This window comes from Vipera berus (assembly GCF_964194415.1).
Source record: "Vipera berus genome assembly, chromosome: 2".
NCBI classification, from domain to species: domain Eukaryota; kingdom Metazoa; phylum Chordata; class Lepidosauria; order Squamata; family Viperidae; genus Vipera; species Vipera berus.
Window position 1 is genome coordinate 71,416,078 of NC_138203.1, and position 17,477 is coordinate 71,433,554.

The window sequence follows — 17,477 nt, forward strand, 5'->3', positions numbered from 1 at the left end:
AAAATAAAAAAAATATTCGGCTCCCAATACACATGAAAGACAGGTATAAATCAAGAGCTCAATCAACCTGACTTTTAAAGTTCAAAAGTGTAAGTAAAAATTCTGCTTTTTTTACAGCATTTTCAGGGGATATATGGAGAAAAACATTCTACATATATGTATCACAAACTACTATGGAGGATCACAGGACTAAGGTTCTAAGCACATCCTACATTCCCTTCCTAGGTGCATTATCAGATCAGGTAACCACAGTAACTGACTCATTTCAGTGGTACAGAAGATTGCAAATCCGTTTCTGCTAACACATTTTGCATACAAAAAGTGCCTTCACCGTTACATTACTCATAGGAACAGTGACACGCTCAAGAGACTATAATCATCATACTATTACTAAATCTCAATTTTTCAAGGGTTTCACCTCAGCCTATATTTTTAATTTAAGACAAGACTGAGAACAATCAAGTTGGCTTACTCTTATTTTCAGAGAGGCAAGACAAATAGCTGCTCTCTTCCACATTTAAAGCAAATTGCTTTGCCATGTATAGACCTTTCCTGTGTCAAAACTAGAACCAGAGTGCGACATTAAACAGCTGAGATGTACTATGAGATTTCATTTATTAGTTCTTAATGCAAAAAAGTATTTCTTTGTGGTTATATTGTCCAAACCCCTCCTACTTCAAAGCCTGGATTAGAAAGTGCAGATATAAAAACAGAATGCAGGCCTTCATTATGTCTTGGACACATAAAAAGCCCTAAACTGCATTGTAAACAGTTTTTTTTTAAAAAAAAAGAATTAACAGTTGGGATAAAAGCTGTTTGAAACCGAATACAACACTAATGGGCTAGCTTACACATTTTTAGCACAACCCTATGCATATTTATTTTAGCACAACCCTATGCATATTTAGTCAAAAATAAATTCCAAGATTAACTGACTCTCTCAGGAACAGGTCTCTAGGGCTTTTATGTTTGTTTATTTGTATCCTGTCTTTATTATTTTCACAAGTAACTCAAGGTGAGGAACATATACAACACACCTTTCTCCTTTCATTTTACCAACAACACATTGTAAGGTGAATTGGGCAGACAATGAATAATTAGCCCAAGGTCACCCAGTTGGCTTTCATGTTGTATATTAATGTTACTTGATTTAGTTATATATTTATATATTATTAATAAGGTTTATATAGTTTGTCAGGATATTTTTACCTGTATTTAATTGTTTTGTATTCCACTATTCTTTTAACATTAAAACTGTCTAGGCAGTTTGCATTTTCATGTGTAGGAAGACACCCCAGCCCCCAGAGAAAGAAATATTTTGGGGGATATTAAAAAGGCAGAATATTATATTTTCCCAAAGCAATAATGGAGAAAATCTTAGGCAGAAACCACCCCCACCCCTAAGTCTCTCTGCCCAAAGCAGAAACCAGCTCTGTAGAAATGCAGATTTGATAATCCTTTCAGAAAGACTGGAGCCAGGAAGCTTGGATCTGATGAGACTAGAAAGACAAAGACCCCTAGAACCAGCAACCCTTCATCCAAAAACCCAACACAGGACATAGCCATCAGCCACGGTCCCAGGGAAGCAGGACATGACCTTTAGGGCATAATAGGATTAACCCACTACCATCAGCATACCAAAAGGACACACACAAAAGCTCAGGTCAAAGTTCATGCCACAGGAACAGGAACAACTCCAAACACAAAAGCCCAAGAAGGTATAAATACCCACTACTCCCAGCTCTATGTGGTCAGCTGTCCCAGAGCCACATGCTGTTGTGGTTATGCTCTTCAATAAACAAGAACCTTCTTTCAAAAGCAGCCTCCATTTTATTTATTCCCAGCTTGGACTGGACCCTGATGAAGATTTTTCTTTAACACATGTATTTAAATTCAGTTGAAATTCTGAATTTTTGTTCTATTTAGTTTTTAAGTGTGATATACATTATTAAAATATAGTAGGATAGCAGCTTTAATTATTCACGTCCATATCCTAAATGTCAGATCTACTTTCCTGAAAGACATGTATTTTTAGGGACATAAATTTGGTGCTGCAGGAAGGCAGATAATAATGTTTTGGGAAAGTAAGGTAAGAAAAATAGAAGTGTCAGTCCTTACAGAAATAAAGATCATACATTTGCTTGTAGTACAGATACGAGCATTTAGTGATTTCACAAAAATGAGGTTTCAGAAATGGCACTTACATTAGACATTCAAAATTGCAATCAAATCAGGCCTCTGTAGCCATGTGACAGATTCAGTTTAGGCTGCTGTGGCAGCCATTTTAACTCTGTGACTTGCCTGGGCTGGTTCGGGCCTATGAGAAGCCAGAAGTGGGTTTTGGTTTTTTTGTGCCTAGTCACATGGCCAAACAAGATCAGGTGATTTTTGCAGCTGCCAATGACCATTTGTTTTTGTTTTCCTGGAGCTGCATGGAAGATCTGCAGCTTGCTGGACTTGAGGACTACTGTAGAAAGCTGAATTACTTCTGTAAGTATTTTAAAATATTCTACCCTATAGTATTGTATTGTAGGGTATTGTTTGTAATCACTTTGGGAAGTACTCTGCTTTTTATTGTGTTTGTAAGTACAGTACTTAGCAAGATTGTTTGTTTGCATTTGCCTGAAACTTATAGCATGTGGTTGCTGCTGCCTCCTTTCTGTAGCACAGACCCCCCCCCCCCAGAGATTCTGCCTGGAGAGGCTTGCGCTGATAGTATTTTGTTTTTTTTTAAAAAAAAGTTTTAAATTTAAATTGCCTACAGAAATTGTGGGTGTTCCTTCACTGGAGGCTTTTAAGAAGATACGGGATAGGCATTTATCAGAAATACAATACAGTACTATACTCTCTTGTGAGAGCAGTGGGTTAGACTAGATCAGGGATCAGCAACCTGAAACAGTGAAAGAGCCACTCGGAACCGGTTCCCTCACAAAAGGAAAAACTGGGAGCCGCAAAAAATGTGTGCGCATGCGCGTACATGTACGGATGCACAGAACAGGGTTTGACTGAAGAGTGGAGCCAAGGCGAGATATGCACCTACCCTGCATATTTGAATTAATTGGTTGAAATTTTTTAGTCCCACTTTTTTTTTGGACTGCACATGGCAGAGGACTGGGAGCCGCAGGAGTCGGCTGAAAGAGCCGCATGCGGCTCCGGAGCCGCGGGTTGCAGACCTGTGGACTAGATGACCTCAAGGTCCCTTCCATCCCAGTTACTGATGCAAGCCGACAGTTCTGTAAACTCCACCCCATCTCCCTCTGCATGCCTGCCTGGAGACGCTAAAGCTAATTACTTTCCTGGCAACTGCAATTGTAAAGTTCGCCACCCCCCCTCTGAAGAAGCTTAAGCTGCCTAGCAACAAATGGTTTGGTTTTGTTTTTTTTTTGTCTTTTTAAAAAGCCTGCTGCCTGCTTGGGAGGCAGTTTACAGTACTGTAGTTACTGAAACCGGAAACAGCTGTTTGGCAGCTGGAAACAGCCTGCAGCAGGAGCAGGAAAAGTCTCTCAGTTCAGGCAGCCATCGGAGTAAATAGTAAGTCAAATCTTTGTTCATTTAACGACCCATTTAATTCAATTAATGAGTTTGATTTTAAAATGTTGTAATATTGAGTCTGATTCATTTGATGATTATGAGCCTAATGGGCAGGTTCTATTAGGCTTGTACCTCAGGAACTACCTGTATTATAATCAATATAATTTTATCCTAGTTGCTATTTGTGTTACATTCTTTATATATATGTCAGTATGACAAAATGAATATTGGAAATGACATACAGTATTTTGAAATCATTTTATCTCCTGTTCCTATTTGTTTCTGCTTTTTTGCAAAAAAAATGTAGACTATTTGACACACAGTTACTTCTCTCTTTCTTAATTATTTTCCCATCTATTTATTTCTATTTCCTCTGAATTAATAAATTCCTTTTTTCAAAGCTTCATTTTAGAAAATGGTGTAAAGCATATTTTCATTTTGGGTTTTTGTACATATTTGCCAATGAGATTTGAGTGTCTCCTTAAATAACTTGTGCATGTGTACTTATGTATCAAAAAGAGTGGATAATATATATCAGATAGATGACATCTTTAATCTACTGTTGTATCATACAGAAATGAACATATTGCCATTGATTATGAATTTGGAATGAAATCAATGGCCAATATAAATGAAATTGTCACAGGTGCATCCAACCTGTTTGGTATTAAACACCTCAGATCTATAAATTAGTTTCCACTAGAGGGTGGCATTAAGCAACTATTTGCCAATCTTCTGCACAAGGAAGATTGAGATGAAAAGGTGGTTGAGAGGAAAAGTCACTCTTTTTATAAACTTACATACAGTACATATAAACTAGTAAAGCCTTTTAATCTGTACTTTCCACAAACTTTATAAATGCCAAATGCTACTGATCGTAGAGCATTTGAATTTTAAGAGCTACCTTATCAATTTTTTGGAGCATCTTGTAAAACTACATAGAAAAAATATACCAATGGCAAATTCTCTCAAAGGAAGCTTTTGAAGTTATGTCATATTCAGTTGAACACCTACACTGGGAGTCCGGTAAATCTGTCTTAGAAGCAAGATCACAATATTGGGGCCACCGATGTACCTTCTTGTACTGACCAGCAAATGTAGTGTATGTAACATATGTAGTGCAAGAAAAAAGAATTCTTAACACTGATCTTTGCATGGGGGCAGGAATGAAGATAATTCCTCTAAAGATCTGCATCCAAGTCACTAATGCAATAAACTAAGCAAACAAATGTGCTGGATGATGATGATGATGATAAAATAATAATAATAATAATAATAATAATAATAATAATAATAATAATAATAATAATAATAATAATAATAAAAACAATAACAACAACGATGATGATGATGTTGAAAGGGACCTTGGAGGTCATATAGTCCAACCCCCTGCTCAGGCAGGAAAGCCTATACCATTTCAGACAAATAGCTGTCCAGTCTCTTCTTAAAAACTTCCAGTGTTGGAGCATTCCCCACTTTTGGAGGCAGGTTGTTCCACTGATTAATTGTTCTAACTGTCAGGAAGTTTCTTCTTAGTTCTGGGTTGCTTCTCTCCTTGATTAGTTTCCATCCGATGAGAACTTAATTAAGAAAATTTATAATTTTCTATTGAATTTGAAAATGGGAAGCTAACAAGTTAAAGAAACAATGATAACATGGGCAAAAAATGGATATAATATAGAATTAGAAAAATGGCAAAACTTGTGGGAAAGAAATTATAAACTGACAATGTCAACTTCTTATAAAGAAAACTTACATAAAATGTTTTATAGATGGCACTTGCCACCAGCAAGATTAGCAAAAATGTTTAAAAACATGTCAGATAGATGTTGGAAATGTAAGCCACAAGTCAGGTACTTATTACCATGTTTGGTGGACATGTGCCAAAGCAAAGAGTTACTGGAAAAAAATACATACATGGCTAGAAAAGATGTTGGGAAAACATGTAGATTTTAAACATGAACTTTTTTTTATTAGGTATAATGCCAGAAAAGACTGATAAACAAAGCGTATATTTGATTTTACATGTAATAACAGCGGTAAGAATTATATTCACACAATACTGGGAAAACGAAGAAATACCATCAGATGAAGAAATAATTTAAAAAATACTACAATGTGCAGAGATGGATAGATTTACTTTAAGGTTGAAAGAAAAAGAAGAAACAGAGTATTATCAAACCTGGAACTTATTTTATCAATGGCTAGAGAAAAGAATAAAGGATTAGGAACTAAATCTCTATTAGTGAATGTAAAACTCAGACAACACGTTTGTTGAACTAGTACTATTGAATGTATGAAAAAAAATCAATAAAAATCTTATATAGATAGAGATATATAGAGATATAGATATAAAAAGGAAATTCTGTCTCGGTTTTAGTCATAAGCGAAGGACTACTTGGCGTAGGCTACCTTGAACAATTTATTGGCCACTGTGAGAACAGAGTGCTGCATTAGATGGGCCATAGCTTCAATCCAGCCAATCAGTGTTTATAATTAGCCAATATATACTTACAGTAAATGTTTTTCAAAGATGTGGATTGGATTGCTTTATTTTTCCAAAGAAATTTTTCTAACATCACATTACCAATTTGTCATTTTATATCCAAACAGGACTAATCTACATAGGCTAATTTATATATGGCAACTTCATATTTACTTTGTGAGCTACACAGAGCAAACTGAAAATTGTTCTATGTAGATTAACACATCAACATCTGCCTAATCTGCACAGAATTTTTTCTTTCTAGAAAACACATCACTGGCAGTTTTGTGATTAAGGCTGCAACTTTGCTTAGAGCAGGTTTTAGGTAGCTCAGTAAAACATAATTCTGAGTAGTCATACACAGGAATGTATTTTTAATCTTCTCAGATAAGTATAACACAATCTACAAGACTGCTTAAACTCTCTACTCCTTCAATTTATTATTTTCTAAATTATTAATCCTTATTAATCCTTCTCTTGATTCAAAATAAATCATATCTTTTCATGCTCAGGGTAGTAGATTATTCATAATCCATGACTACAATTTCACCATTCTCCAATAACAATTTATCTAAACTATGAATGTATTTCAGCCAAGAACAACTGTTTTTTTCCTTTAGAAACAATCTTCAGGAAGGAACAGCTGTAATTTAAGAAACCATAGGCCTATATATTTAAACAAATAGAAACTCAGTGTCAAAATAATCTCATAAATAAAAACAATTAATCTCCCTGCTCTTATCCAGTCCCTCCTCTGCAGCCTCTCATTCGCATTCTTAGAAAGATACGCTTTGAGTATCAGAACAGATTTCTATATAATTGACCTATATCTTAGACAACTGCCAGAGGCCCATTATTACTAGCAAATCTAAATTACAGAATAATCTGCATTAATTGCATTTTATAGATGATATTGGGTTTAGTAAAGCAAATGCAAAACAAAATTCAACCCCCCTCCCCCAAATATGATAAAATCTAAAGCCCAGCAGGAAAAGGTTGAAGTCCTAAAACATACAACAAAAAGGATCTGCGGTAGATGAAAAGGAAACTGTTTTATAACACAAGTTATTTCCACAATTCATAGAATACCTACATATACGTTAAAAAAATCCAACTATGAATGGACACTACCATATAAAGAACAGCAAGTCTCGCAATAAAGTAACTGGATGAAGGATAGATATTTTCGCTGGAATGAAAGAAAGATTCTTCCTCTTCTTCCTGTGTTAAACAGTACTTGCTGGAGAAATGGGATATTCTATCTATTGTACTTATATCTGTTAATACACTATAAACCTCTCTGTTTGTACTTTGTAAAATAAAATCATAGGCAAAACTGGCTGTTGGTTTAACCCAGCATAGATAGATCAAACTATACACAATGAATTTACTTCATGAGAAATATTTCTACTAATGTAGTGCAAATTCAACAGCATTTTGATCTAACTACAAATTCCTTTTATCTCTTTTGAAAGAACCACTTGGTATTTATTTAAATAAAATGTGTGCTAAACAGCATGTTGGAGAGGGTAAATACTCTCACAAAATGAGTTAATTATGGGGCCTGTTCTAATCTAGACCATGTCTCTTAAGTCCTTTAAAATGTACTCTTTACACCAGCTTATCTTTGTCACTGGAGGCTGGGGAAGTGGGCAGAAAGTCCTTCAGTCCTTTTATTTACTACATGCCTATGAGGTCTACATGGGGCCCAGAGATACTAGAAGCTGTTTCTTCATTTTGCAACAAACCAGTGTCCTATTTTTATATTTTTATATATTTTTATACATATTTTTATACATATAATGAAAAGAAGAAAAAAATAAGGCCAGGCAGCTAAGGTGATACCCATCAGGCTTTAGGCAGGCATAGTTATAAACCTCTGTTCTCTGGTTACTAACCCCTTATTCAAAAACAAGTTACTTAGCAGTAGCTTCACAGCTATGACTCAGCTAGATCGATGATTTCTTTTTTGCAGGCAACAATTAATTGTATACACACAGAAGATATGCCTGCTGCAGATATGGAAGTCAATGTCTATATATAAAGACTTAAGCTCCAGAGTTCAAATTCTTCCCATTTTTTTGAGTCAATGGATTTTTAGCCAACACTAGTTTTGAGATTAGGAGGCACCTGAGATGTGTTTCATATGGAGCTCTGGATTTTGGGAGTTCGTGGCATTTATTTTTATTGCATTTATTTCTAATTTTATATGGTAGTTAAGTCTCAAGGCATTTTTCAACTAAACAATATAAAAATTGAAGAAGAAAAAAATAAGAAAACAGACAAATTAGAATAAAACAGAGAAGCCCCTAAAATTAAAAGCAGCTTTGCAACTTCATTATGTCAGAACTTCAGGCATTAGAAAAAGCTCTAGGGAAAGTTCCTATGCTTATTGTAATAAGTAAGCAACAGGATGGGAATTCAGGATTTCACAAGTATAGAACCTTAGTAGAAACCAATGACGTACCAGACAATATTATACCGAACCATTATATATTTTTAATGAGGTATTTCCAGCTAGTCTTACAATGTCCAATCACAGCTCTGCAAGGGAGCCAGAAAAGAACATTTACTATAAATATTATATGAGAGAAGTAAAAGGACTGTTGTGTCTTTTGTTTCTGGCAAAGTTATAAATTCTTTAAAGTTGTCTAATAGAGGACAACTGCAACTGTAAAAAGTGACCACAACAGTTATATTTATCCATTTCTGTGATTATCAAATAGTGGTGTTTCATAAAATGAAACCCAAAAGATCTAAGAACATTCTAACTAGAGCAGACATTCCTAGGAATGCCTAAAGACAGCTAAATATTAGTAAATATTTACTAATTTACTTTCAAATTTACTTGAACTGGGAAGGTTTAAACTGAAATGACAGAGACAGTGTGGCTAGGTTACATTTTCGGAATATTAAGGTAGATGTCAATTGAACCACTTTGCTGTAGTTCTTCAAGGTGTTGGACTAGGAAAATGGAGACATAGTTGTAATCTTCCTTTAGACATGGAAAGCAGTTGAATGATTTTGGACCAGACACTATCTCTGGTCCCTAGACCAGGGGTCTCCAACCCCCGATCCACGGACCAGTACCAGGCCACAGCATGCCAGCATTCGGGCTGCACAAACAAGCAAAGCCCCATCTGTGGGATGCAGGCAGCATACAAAACCATGCACTCTCTGATCCATGGAAAAACCTTTCTCTGCGGAACCACTCCCTGCTGCCCAAAAGGTTGGGGACCTCTGCCCTGGACTAAGAAATTGAAAAAAAAATGGAAAATCACTTCCCAAAACAATAGTCCTCTCCATGTAATTACAAGGAGTTAAGCTTCTCCTGAAGGATGACAGAAGAAACCAGTTGTAAAACTGTTGAAGACAAATGTTGAAATACAGGTAGTCCTTGACTTGCAATTACAATACAGCCTAATTTTTCTGTTGTTGAGTGAGACATTTGTTAAGTGAATTTTGCCCCATTTTACAATCTTTCTTGCCACAGTTGTTAAATGAATCACTGCAGTTGATAAGTTAGTAACCCAGTTGTTAAGTTAATCTGGCATTGACTTTGCTTGTCAAAAGGTTGCAAAAGGTGATGACACAACCTTGGGACACAGCAATGGTCATAAGTATGAACCAGTTGCCAAGCATCTGAATTTTGATCACATGATCATGGGGATGCTACAAAGGTTGTAACTGAAAAACAGTCAGGGTCACATTTTTCAGTGCCATTGTAACTTCAGTCACTAAATGAACTGTTGTAAGTCAAGGACTACCTGTATCTTATACATACAATTTAATGATGAAAGTCTTAAAAGATTAAATATGTTGCTACAGATCTGAAGATGAAATTAATTCAATAAAATATTTTTCGTATTATTTTTTTATATTTTATACTACCTTCTTTTCTAAACATTTGTGGCAATGTACTGGATTATTGAAAAAACATTTAACATGGGTTAGCTGTGCCCTCAATTCTACTGAGAGTGTAAAATGATAAAGAGTTCGCTTATACTTATCATGTGGGCTTGTCTCACTGTTGTCCTGTTTTCATGCAATATCCATGTATTATAAAAGAGGTTTTAGGAAGAATGGTTTAAAGAAATGTGCTTCTAAATTATATACCAAGCATTATCTTTATATGAGTAAACTATGTATTTATTGAATACAGACAAAAATCTCTTTTTTATGATGGAAAGATACTGCCACTCCGACTTTACAATTTTGGATTGATTGTACATCTTGTTTATGAATCAGTTATTTATTGATAAATGGAAAGCTAAGGAAAGTAAGGCAGGAAATGGCAAACTGACGTCTAACATTGAGCAGGAGATATTATAGCTTAAAAAAGGTGGCTGGATGTTGGATCTGTAACAGCAAAATTTCTCCAGAGGAAGAAGAGATCTTGAGATGGCCCATACATACTCCAGACAGCTTTATATTTTTTCTAGATAGCTTTTTGCAATTAGCTTGTAAACAGCTGAGAGTTGCAGGATTCCACCAAACTCATAGCTGTCAATGAATTTGTTACAGAATTAAGTTTTGACTGAACCTCACTTTTTAATCACTTTGGATTTTACCTTTTTTTTGGCTGCTTTTTAAAGATTGAGAAACTTCAAACCCACAAGTTTTACCATATTCACTGGGGGAGTTTTCGCCAATTGAAAGAAATTTTGAGTTTATTTTATATATATATTAATATACAAGTAAAATAATGGTTATTGTGTTGGTTTTATAAAGTTTTAAACAGATTAAGGGTCCAAGTGGACTTGGATTAAGACCTTGAAATTAATTATAAGAATCCTTCCTGTGGGAAACAACTTTGTACATTTAAACCCCGGGGGAGGGCACCAAATGGAAATAAATGACTCAAAGGATCCATTAAGACAGATCTATGACTATTGGGCTCAAAAAATAATTTTAAAGATATCTGCTAGTATATATAAATTAAGAAATAGGAGCAAGTTCCATCCAATAAAGCTGAAATTGATTTAAATGTGAATTTTAAAAGGATTGTGTATAAGAGGGAGATGGAAAAAGCTTAAATAGTGAATATAGTATACAAAAAGATGACCTGTTGAGTATACAAATGAAACTGGATGATTTAACAATTAAAAAAGATATACAAATACTGAACCAGAAGAGGAGTTACATGGATCACCTTTTTTATATTGGTTTCACAAAAGGAGCCTGATAAAATTGTCAATAATTTTATGAGAAGAAACAGTGAGAATATGAAAAATTATCCAAATGACCTCTATATACTGGTTTTTCCAAAGAGGCTTGTTAAAATTGTCATCACTTTTGTGAGAAGAGACAAAGAGAGTATGAAAAGAAAACACACACTTGGATGTTATCCAAGGAGACTGAAAACTGCTGTGAGGCAGGGAAAGAATATAAAGTTGGTTAATTTGATCAAGGTTAAAATAGCTTGATTGCTATTTCTGGTAATATTTAATGGATTTATGTTGACTAGGACAAGATGACAATATTTTAAAGGTTTTGTTTAAAGAGATGAGATGGAGGCATTTGTTTAAATAAGAAAATGAGATATAAATATAAAAAGGATAAACTATATGAGATATAGTTTGTAATAATTACATTGTTATTTCTGATAACCCTTAGTGGGCTTTGCTAATTAAGATGAGGCTTTAACACTTGTTTACAGAAAATGAGGTTGGATAAGGGATGATGAGATGGTTGGTTGTATTTTAATAGATGATCATTAAGTTATTAATATTAACTGTGCTTGCCATGAGCTGCCAATGGGGAGGTTTCTTCTTTCTTTTTTCTGCACTTTTCATTTTTCTAAAAAAATCTTTTTATATTTTGTATCTTTTGTAATTTGTATTAGTTTTATCTGCATAATGTAATCCTTAATAAAAATTATCATGCAAAATGAATAAAAGATATAGTAGATAGACTGATCAATACTAGTTCATGTGATCAAGTTTAATGCCATGCTTAAAACTGAGCTTTTTAAAATTGCTATGATGGAATAGGGTTTTAAAACTTTTTTAACTCATTTGTTAAAATAAGGAGACAAAGATCTAGTGATAGAAAATTGCCTATCTTCAACTTTTTTTTACATCAGGTTCTCCTGAACATTATTTGAATATCCCTGTTACAGGGATGTAGTAGTATTTTATTTAGCATATGTTTACATTTAAGCAAAATACAAAACCATAAGGGACCTAGTAGCATCTTTTTCAAGTAACAGATTTTATTAAAAAACATTAGGACTTATGAGCTAATGATACATTTTAATAAAATCTGTAAATCAGGAAAGGTGCTCCTCATTTTTTTGGAATCCAGATTAACACAACTCTCCTCCTACAATATCAACAAGTTGTGTGTTCATGCAACTATATGTGTATAGTTTGTGTTTTTTTGTCTTTATCTTTTTCTATTCATATTTTCCCTGCTTTGATTTTCTGTTGTTGATTTATTTATGTAAACATCTGTATAGATGCCCATCATAAAACCAAACTCTGGGCAGCTTACAAACCAGGAAAATGAACAATATATACAACAAAAAGAATAAAGCCAAAAATAAAAAGATCTGGTACTTCAATTACACTTTGCTATTTCTGTATAGTAAATAAATATATTAAAAATTCACATACATTTCCCTTAATACAATACCATAACATGGCTTTTAAAGAAGTTCACTAACCTACACAGTGGTTATTTTCAGTGTTTTGCGTTAGCAACTTCTTAGATTGAGCCTTGAGATAAAACGTCTTATATGAGCTGTATAATTAGTGTAAGAGTAGGTCTTCATTATAGATATGCTAAAATTTTAATATTGCAATGTTCTTGTGAGAATATGATAGATATACTGATGTTTTTTACTTTGCCATAGCCTAAGATAATCATATTTTTATTGTAGTTACACAAATATGGGAATAAAGATTGTGCCCAGATTTTCAGGCATTTCCTGGCATTTAAGCTACATATTTTTTAAAAAGCAATATTAACTCCTGTTGTCATGTGTTTCCTGCCTTAAAATGATTTTTGACAGTTGTGGCTGGAGGCTTTCTCAATAAAAGGGGCTGTTTACTGTGTGTCAGCTTTCTTCCATTTTTTGGCATATGTTGTACCAATGACTGAACTAAAACTCTCTTTTAGCATTTGCTGTATAAAGGCATTTTTAATCTTTGCTTCCTTAACCTTGAAAGAAACATAATAGGTGTTAATTGTATGTGTAACTTACTCTAGCAATGGTATAGGTTATAACCTGCTGATGAACTATTTTTGAAGACTGTCTCTCAATCAGTCTTGCCATATCAGTTTAGAGAAAATTATTTCATATCTCTATAGTGAACTTCTTTAAAAGCCATGTTATGGTATTGTATTAAGGGAAATATATGTGAATTTTTAATATATTTATTTACTATACAGAAATAGCAAAGTGTAGTTGAGGTACCAGATCTATTTTTGGCTTTATTCTTTTTGTTGTATATATTGTTCGTTTTCCTGGTTTGTAAACTGCCCAGAGTTTGGTTTTACGATGGGCATCTATACAGATGTTTACATAAATAAATCAACAACAGAAAATCAAAACAGGAAAAATATGAATAGAAAAAGATAAAGACAAAAAACCACAAACTATACATATATAGTTGCATGAACACACAACTTGTTGATATTGTAGGAGGAAAGTTGTGCTAATCTGGGATTCCAAAAAATTGCCGCCTTGCTTGGCAATGGAAATTCTCCATTGTGGTTGCAAGTCAAGGACTGCCCTTATTTATCAGATCAAACTGCAACAAATTTCCCTTACAATAATGCTGTTACATGCTTCCCATCAACCACATTAATTCTTATGCATTCCTGTCTCCATTCCTGCATGTTCTCCGATTTCAACTTACTAGTTAGTACAATAATCACCCTAGTAACTTATATCTAACCCACAAATTGAAATGTAACACTTTGACAAATGCGAATTAGACAATTTAGAGATTTCTCCCTTCCAACCAGCAGATGTTATTCCTAGAAGGCCTTATACACAATGCTTACACTCACAATTTGAATTTACCTATAATTCACATAACTACAGCAATCATTTCCAAAATGTAACATGGTATATTCTGCTTGCAGAAAAGGGAACAATAATGTCTACCTGAATTAACAAATTAACAGGGAGGCAGAGGATGGTAGGGAAAGAGAAACAGCATTTGTTATGTGTGTGTTAAAATGAGAAAGAAAAGCGGGTTAAGCCATTTAACTGAAAAGAGAAAAATGATAGCATCTCAAAGAAGCCTCTTCACTTTATTGTGAGATTTCTTTCCCCCCTCAGACACTGACTTCTTTGTCTATTGTACGGTCCAATGTAATCTCTTTGCCCTGCAATTGTTAGTTGAGACAAGAGCATGTGAACTCTCAGTCCAGGAGGCAGATGTTTACAGACACTGTCATAACTTGCTGGATACATTAAAAAAAAAGTCTTTAGAAAATGTAACGAGATTTTGCATTAGTCAGGAAACAAGCAGAGCTATTGAACTGCTCCAAGGCCTCATTCAAATGTTGGGTTATTTTGTTTGTTTCTCTTTTCCCACTGTACTTATCTCTTCCCCAGCCTTATTGTGATAATAAGCCAGGAAAACAACTGTACCACTCTCTCAGACCTTGTCCTACTTCAGGAATCCTGTGGCTGTCCCAGACACCAATCCTTAGAATTTTTTTCTCCCCAACCCTTCTTTCTGCAATGCTCTTCCACACTGCAAGCCACAAATCACAGCCCTTCTGATCGTGTTGGTATTACTTTCAATTCAGCAACATTTGGATGACTAGTAGACAATATCCGTGTGTGGTTCTTGTAAGTTGTTTTTAACACTGCTGGGGAGAGCTATGTTTCACAGACTTTGCTGGACTGGTTTCATTGGTATTCTTTAAACCAGCAACAAGGAATATGGTACCCGAACTTTTCACACCCATGTTACATGTTTATAAAGACTCTTATGTTTTAAAATCTATTACACCTTGATAAGGTTGCAAATTATTCTGTGCTGAAGCAACATGTAGTATTTGACTTTCCTGTGTCTTACACTAATATAGAAATTGTCTCCATTGAGAGACTGAGATATAGCCATTTCAGGAAAAGGATAACTTCAATTAGTGGGCAAATTATAATAAATGAAATTTTAAAAAATAATGCCAACTATTCCTCCCTTTCTTGGTGTACTATTAAAGAGTATGAACTGCACAAAATTCTATTCAATATATGTGTGTGTGTGTGTGTGTGTATGAGAGAGGGAGGGAGGGAGGGAGGGAGGAAGAGAGAGAGAGAACAAACAGCAGGTCAAACATATTTTTGTTTTCAAGCTTAGTATTTTACTAATTACTATTAGTCACTCTCACCGCCCAGAGTGACTCTGTGAGGGAGATGGGTGGTTCCTAAATAAGACAAATAAATATAGGGAAAATGAGCAGTAGCAAGTTCATTTCTGCTATCAGAATAATAACTTATGCATCTTCTGACCATCTGCACTGAATATGTAATAATATTTGAATAAAATTAATGTGCATATTCCAATTAGCAGCAATGAAAATTAACAAATCTTTTAAGATGATCAGATAATACTAAAACATAATTCAAAATTCCAGCTGATAAAAATGCATGTTTTCTATATCTGTTTTAACTTAAAAAAATAGGTGATAGATTACAACTTTCACAAAATAATTAAGTGTCTCGTGTAGATCTGGCCTGACTTTTGTGTATTATTGTGCCTTGGTGGATAGCATTTACTCTATTTTATGCATTATTGCATAATGAGAAATTGTACAAATATAAGAATTGTACAGATCCATTCTTAGGTAAATATCAAATGCCACAAAATAATTTGTTGCTTAAAAAGAACGTATATGTTTTATTAAAACTTAGTTTCCTAGTTAGTCTATCCTTAACTTAAAATGATGATTTATTTATTTCCACACCAGGCTCTTTTATTTTTCAAAAAGCATCAGTGCTTCTATAACTAGTTAAATTAGTCAAAATAATACCTGAACATTTTCTTTGAAAAAAATCACTTCTGCAATTTTATTACAGTTATAAAATGGAGTCATAAAAATATTCTAAGGATGAATTAAGGGAATTGAGAAATGGTTTCAGGATTGTCCTTTATTCCCAATATTCTATTAATTTGTGTATCACAGTAAGTTATAATTTCACTACATAGGCTCCCTGGACAAATTTGTGATTCATTCCTCATGCTGAAAATATTACAGAACTTATAAAAATTTGATCTTCTAAATTAAGAAGTAAACCACGCCTCAGATTTTATCTAATACTCCTATTTCTATCTTCACTGCAGTAGTTTTACAGAAAATGAACATATATTGTAGTTTCAAATGTCTACTGCAACACTTTCACTGTGACCATGTCTGCACACTACATTAAGCCATAGTACATTTAACCATATTTTTTTTAAAAAAACACCAAAACAAAACTGGATAGGCTAGCACAACTTGCTAAACCATAGACTACAATTGGGTTCATACAAGGGGCAAGGCATAAAATAATTTAGTTGGCTTGGTCTCTTGTTTGACATAAATCTCAGCCAAATTTCCCCCCCATCCCCATGTTTGCATTTATAGATGCAGGTATTGCACGAACTTGTTCAGTTGCTTTTTAGCTTTGTCCTTTTAATGAAGTTTGACCATTGCTTGCCTACTTCATCACAGTTTAAACCATGCAGTCTTAGTGTCACCTTCAAAACCACCCTCTGTACCAGCCTTTTATTACCTGGGGCCCTTCTAAGGTTTGAATTACACTTCCTCCGAATCATCAGGTCTGGGGCCAATGCGACTCCTAGTCTTGAGGGCACTCAATTGTGCCAGATGAACAGCACCCTGGTCTACCTTGAGAACAATTAACTAAATCATGGGCAAAGAAAAGGATGTTTGCACTACCAGCAAAAGATAAACTACGCTGGTGCTGGTACACAGCTGCCACTCTACAACATAAAACACTCAACTATCCCTCTTGCACTGTAGACCTATCACAGATAATATAGACTGCACTGTATCAAATCAAAAGCCGCAGGTCAGCCACCTAACATCCTCCACTCTTTGCAATAACTAAAAACACGTAAATTTCATTTGCAGCCAAGGAAGCTCCGGGTGGGTCCATTTGCAACGGACTCAGATGGGTTGTTTGAATTCAACTCTTGAAGCTGGCGAAGAAGAGGATGGATGGGACATCGGAAGGAAACGGGGAAGGCGAGGATGCTTAAAAAAACTTACCCTAAACCACGGTGAAAACATCGCCCGAGCAGGCAGATAGCGATCGCTCCTTCTCACCGGCATCTCTAAGGCTGTCCCTTGAAGGAAACCGCTACGGGAAAACTTCAGCCGTCCCACTTCTCCCGATTTTCACACTCAGAAAGCGGCGGGCGCCTTGCTATTCCGGAGCCACACTTGGCTTCCTTAAACCCCGAAAAAAGTTTCGGACTGTTTGGGAAGCAAA

At 34.8% G+C, this 17,477-nt stretch overlaps 1 protein-coding gene across 5 annotated transcripts in view; it reads right to left on the reverse strand.

Moving 5' to 3' along the window:
- The window catches only part of TJP2 (tight junction protein 2), an 89,192-nt gene that overhangs the window by 40,660 nt on the left and 31,055 nt on the right, over positions 1 to 17,477 (reverse strand). The window contains exon 1 of one of the 5 annotated variants that reach the window (XM_081317518.1): positions 17,255 to 17,295. The exons of the other annotated variants lie outside the window; for them this stretch is intronic. Within the exon in view, the coding sequence (XP_081173644.1) occupies positions 17,255 to 17,275 (21 nt within the window). The 5' untranslated portion in view covers positions 17,276 to 17,295. Of the gene's footprint in view, positions 1 to 17,254; positions 17,296 to 17,477 lie in introns of those variants that run through there. 5 annotated transcript variants of the gene reach the window in all.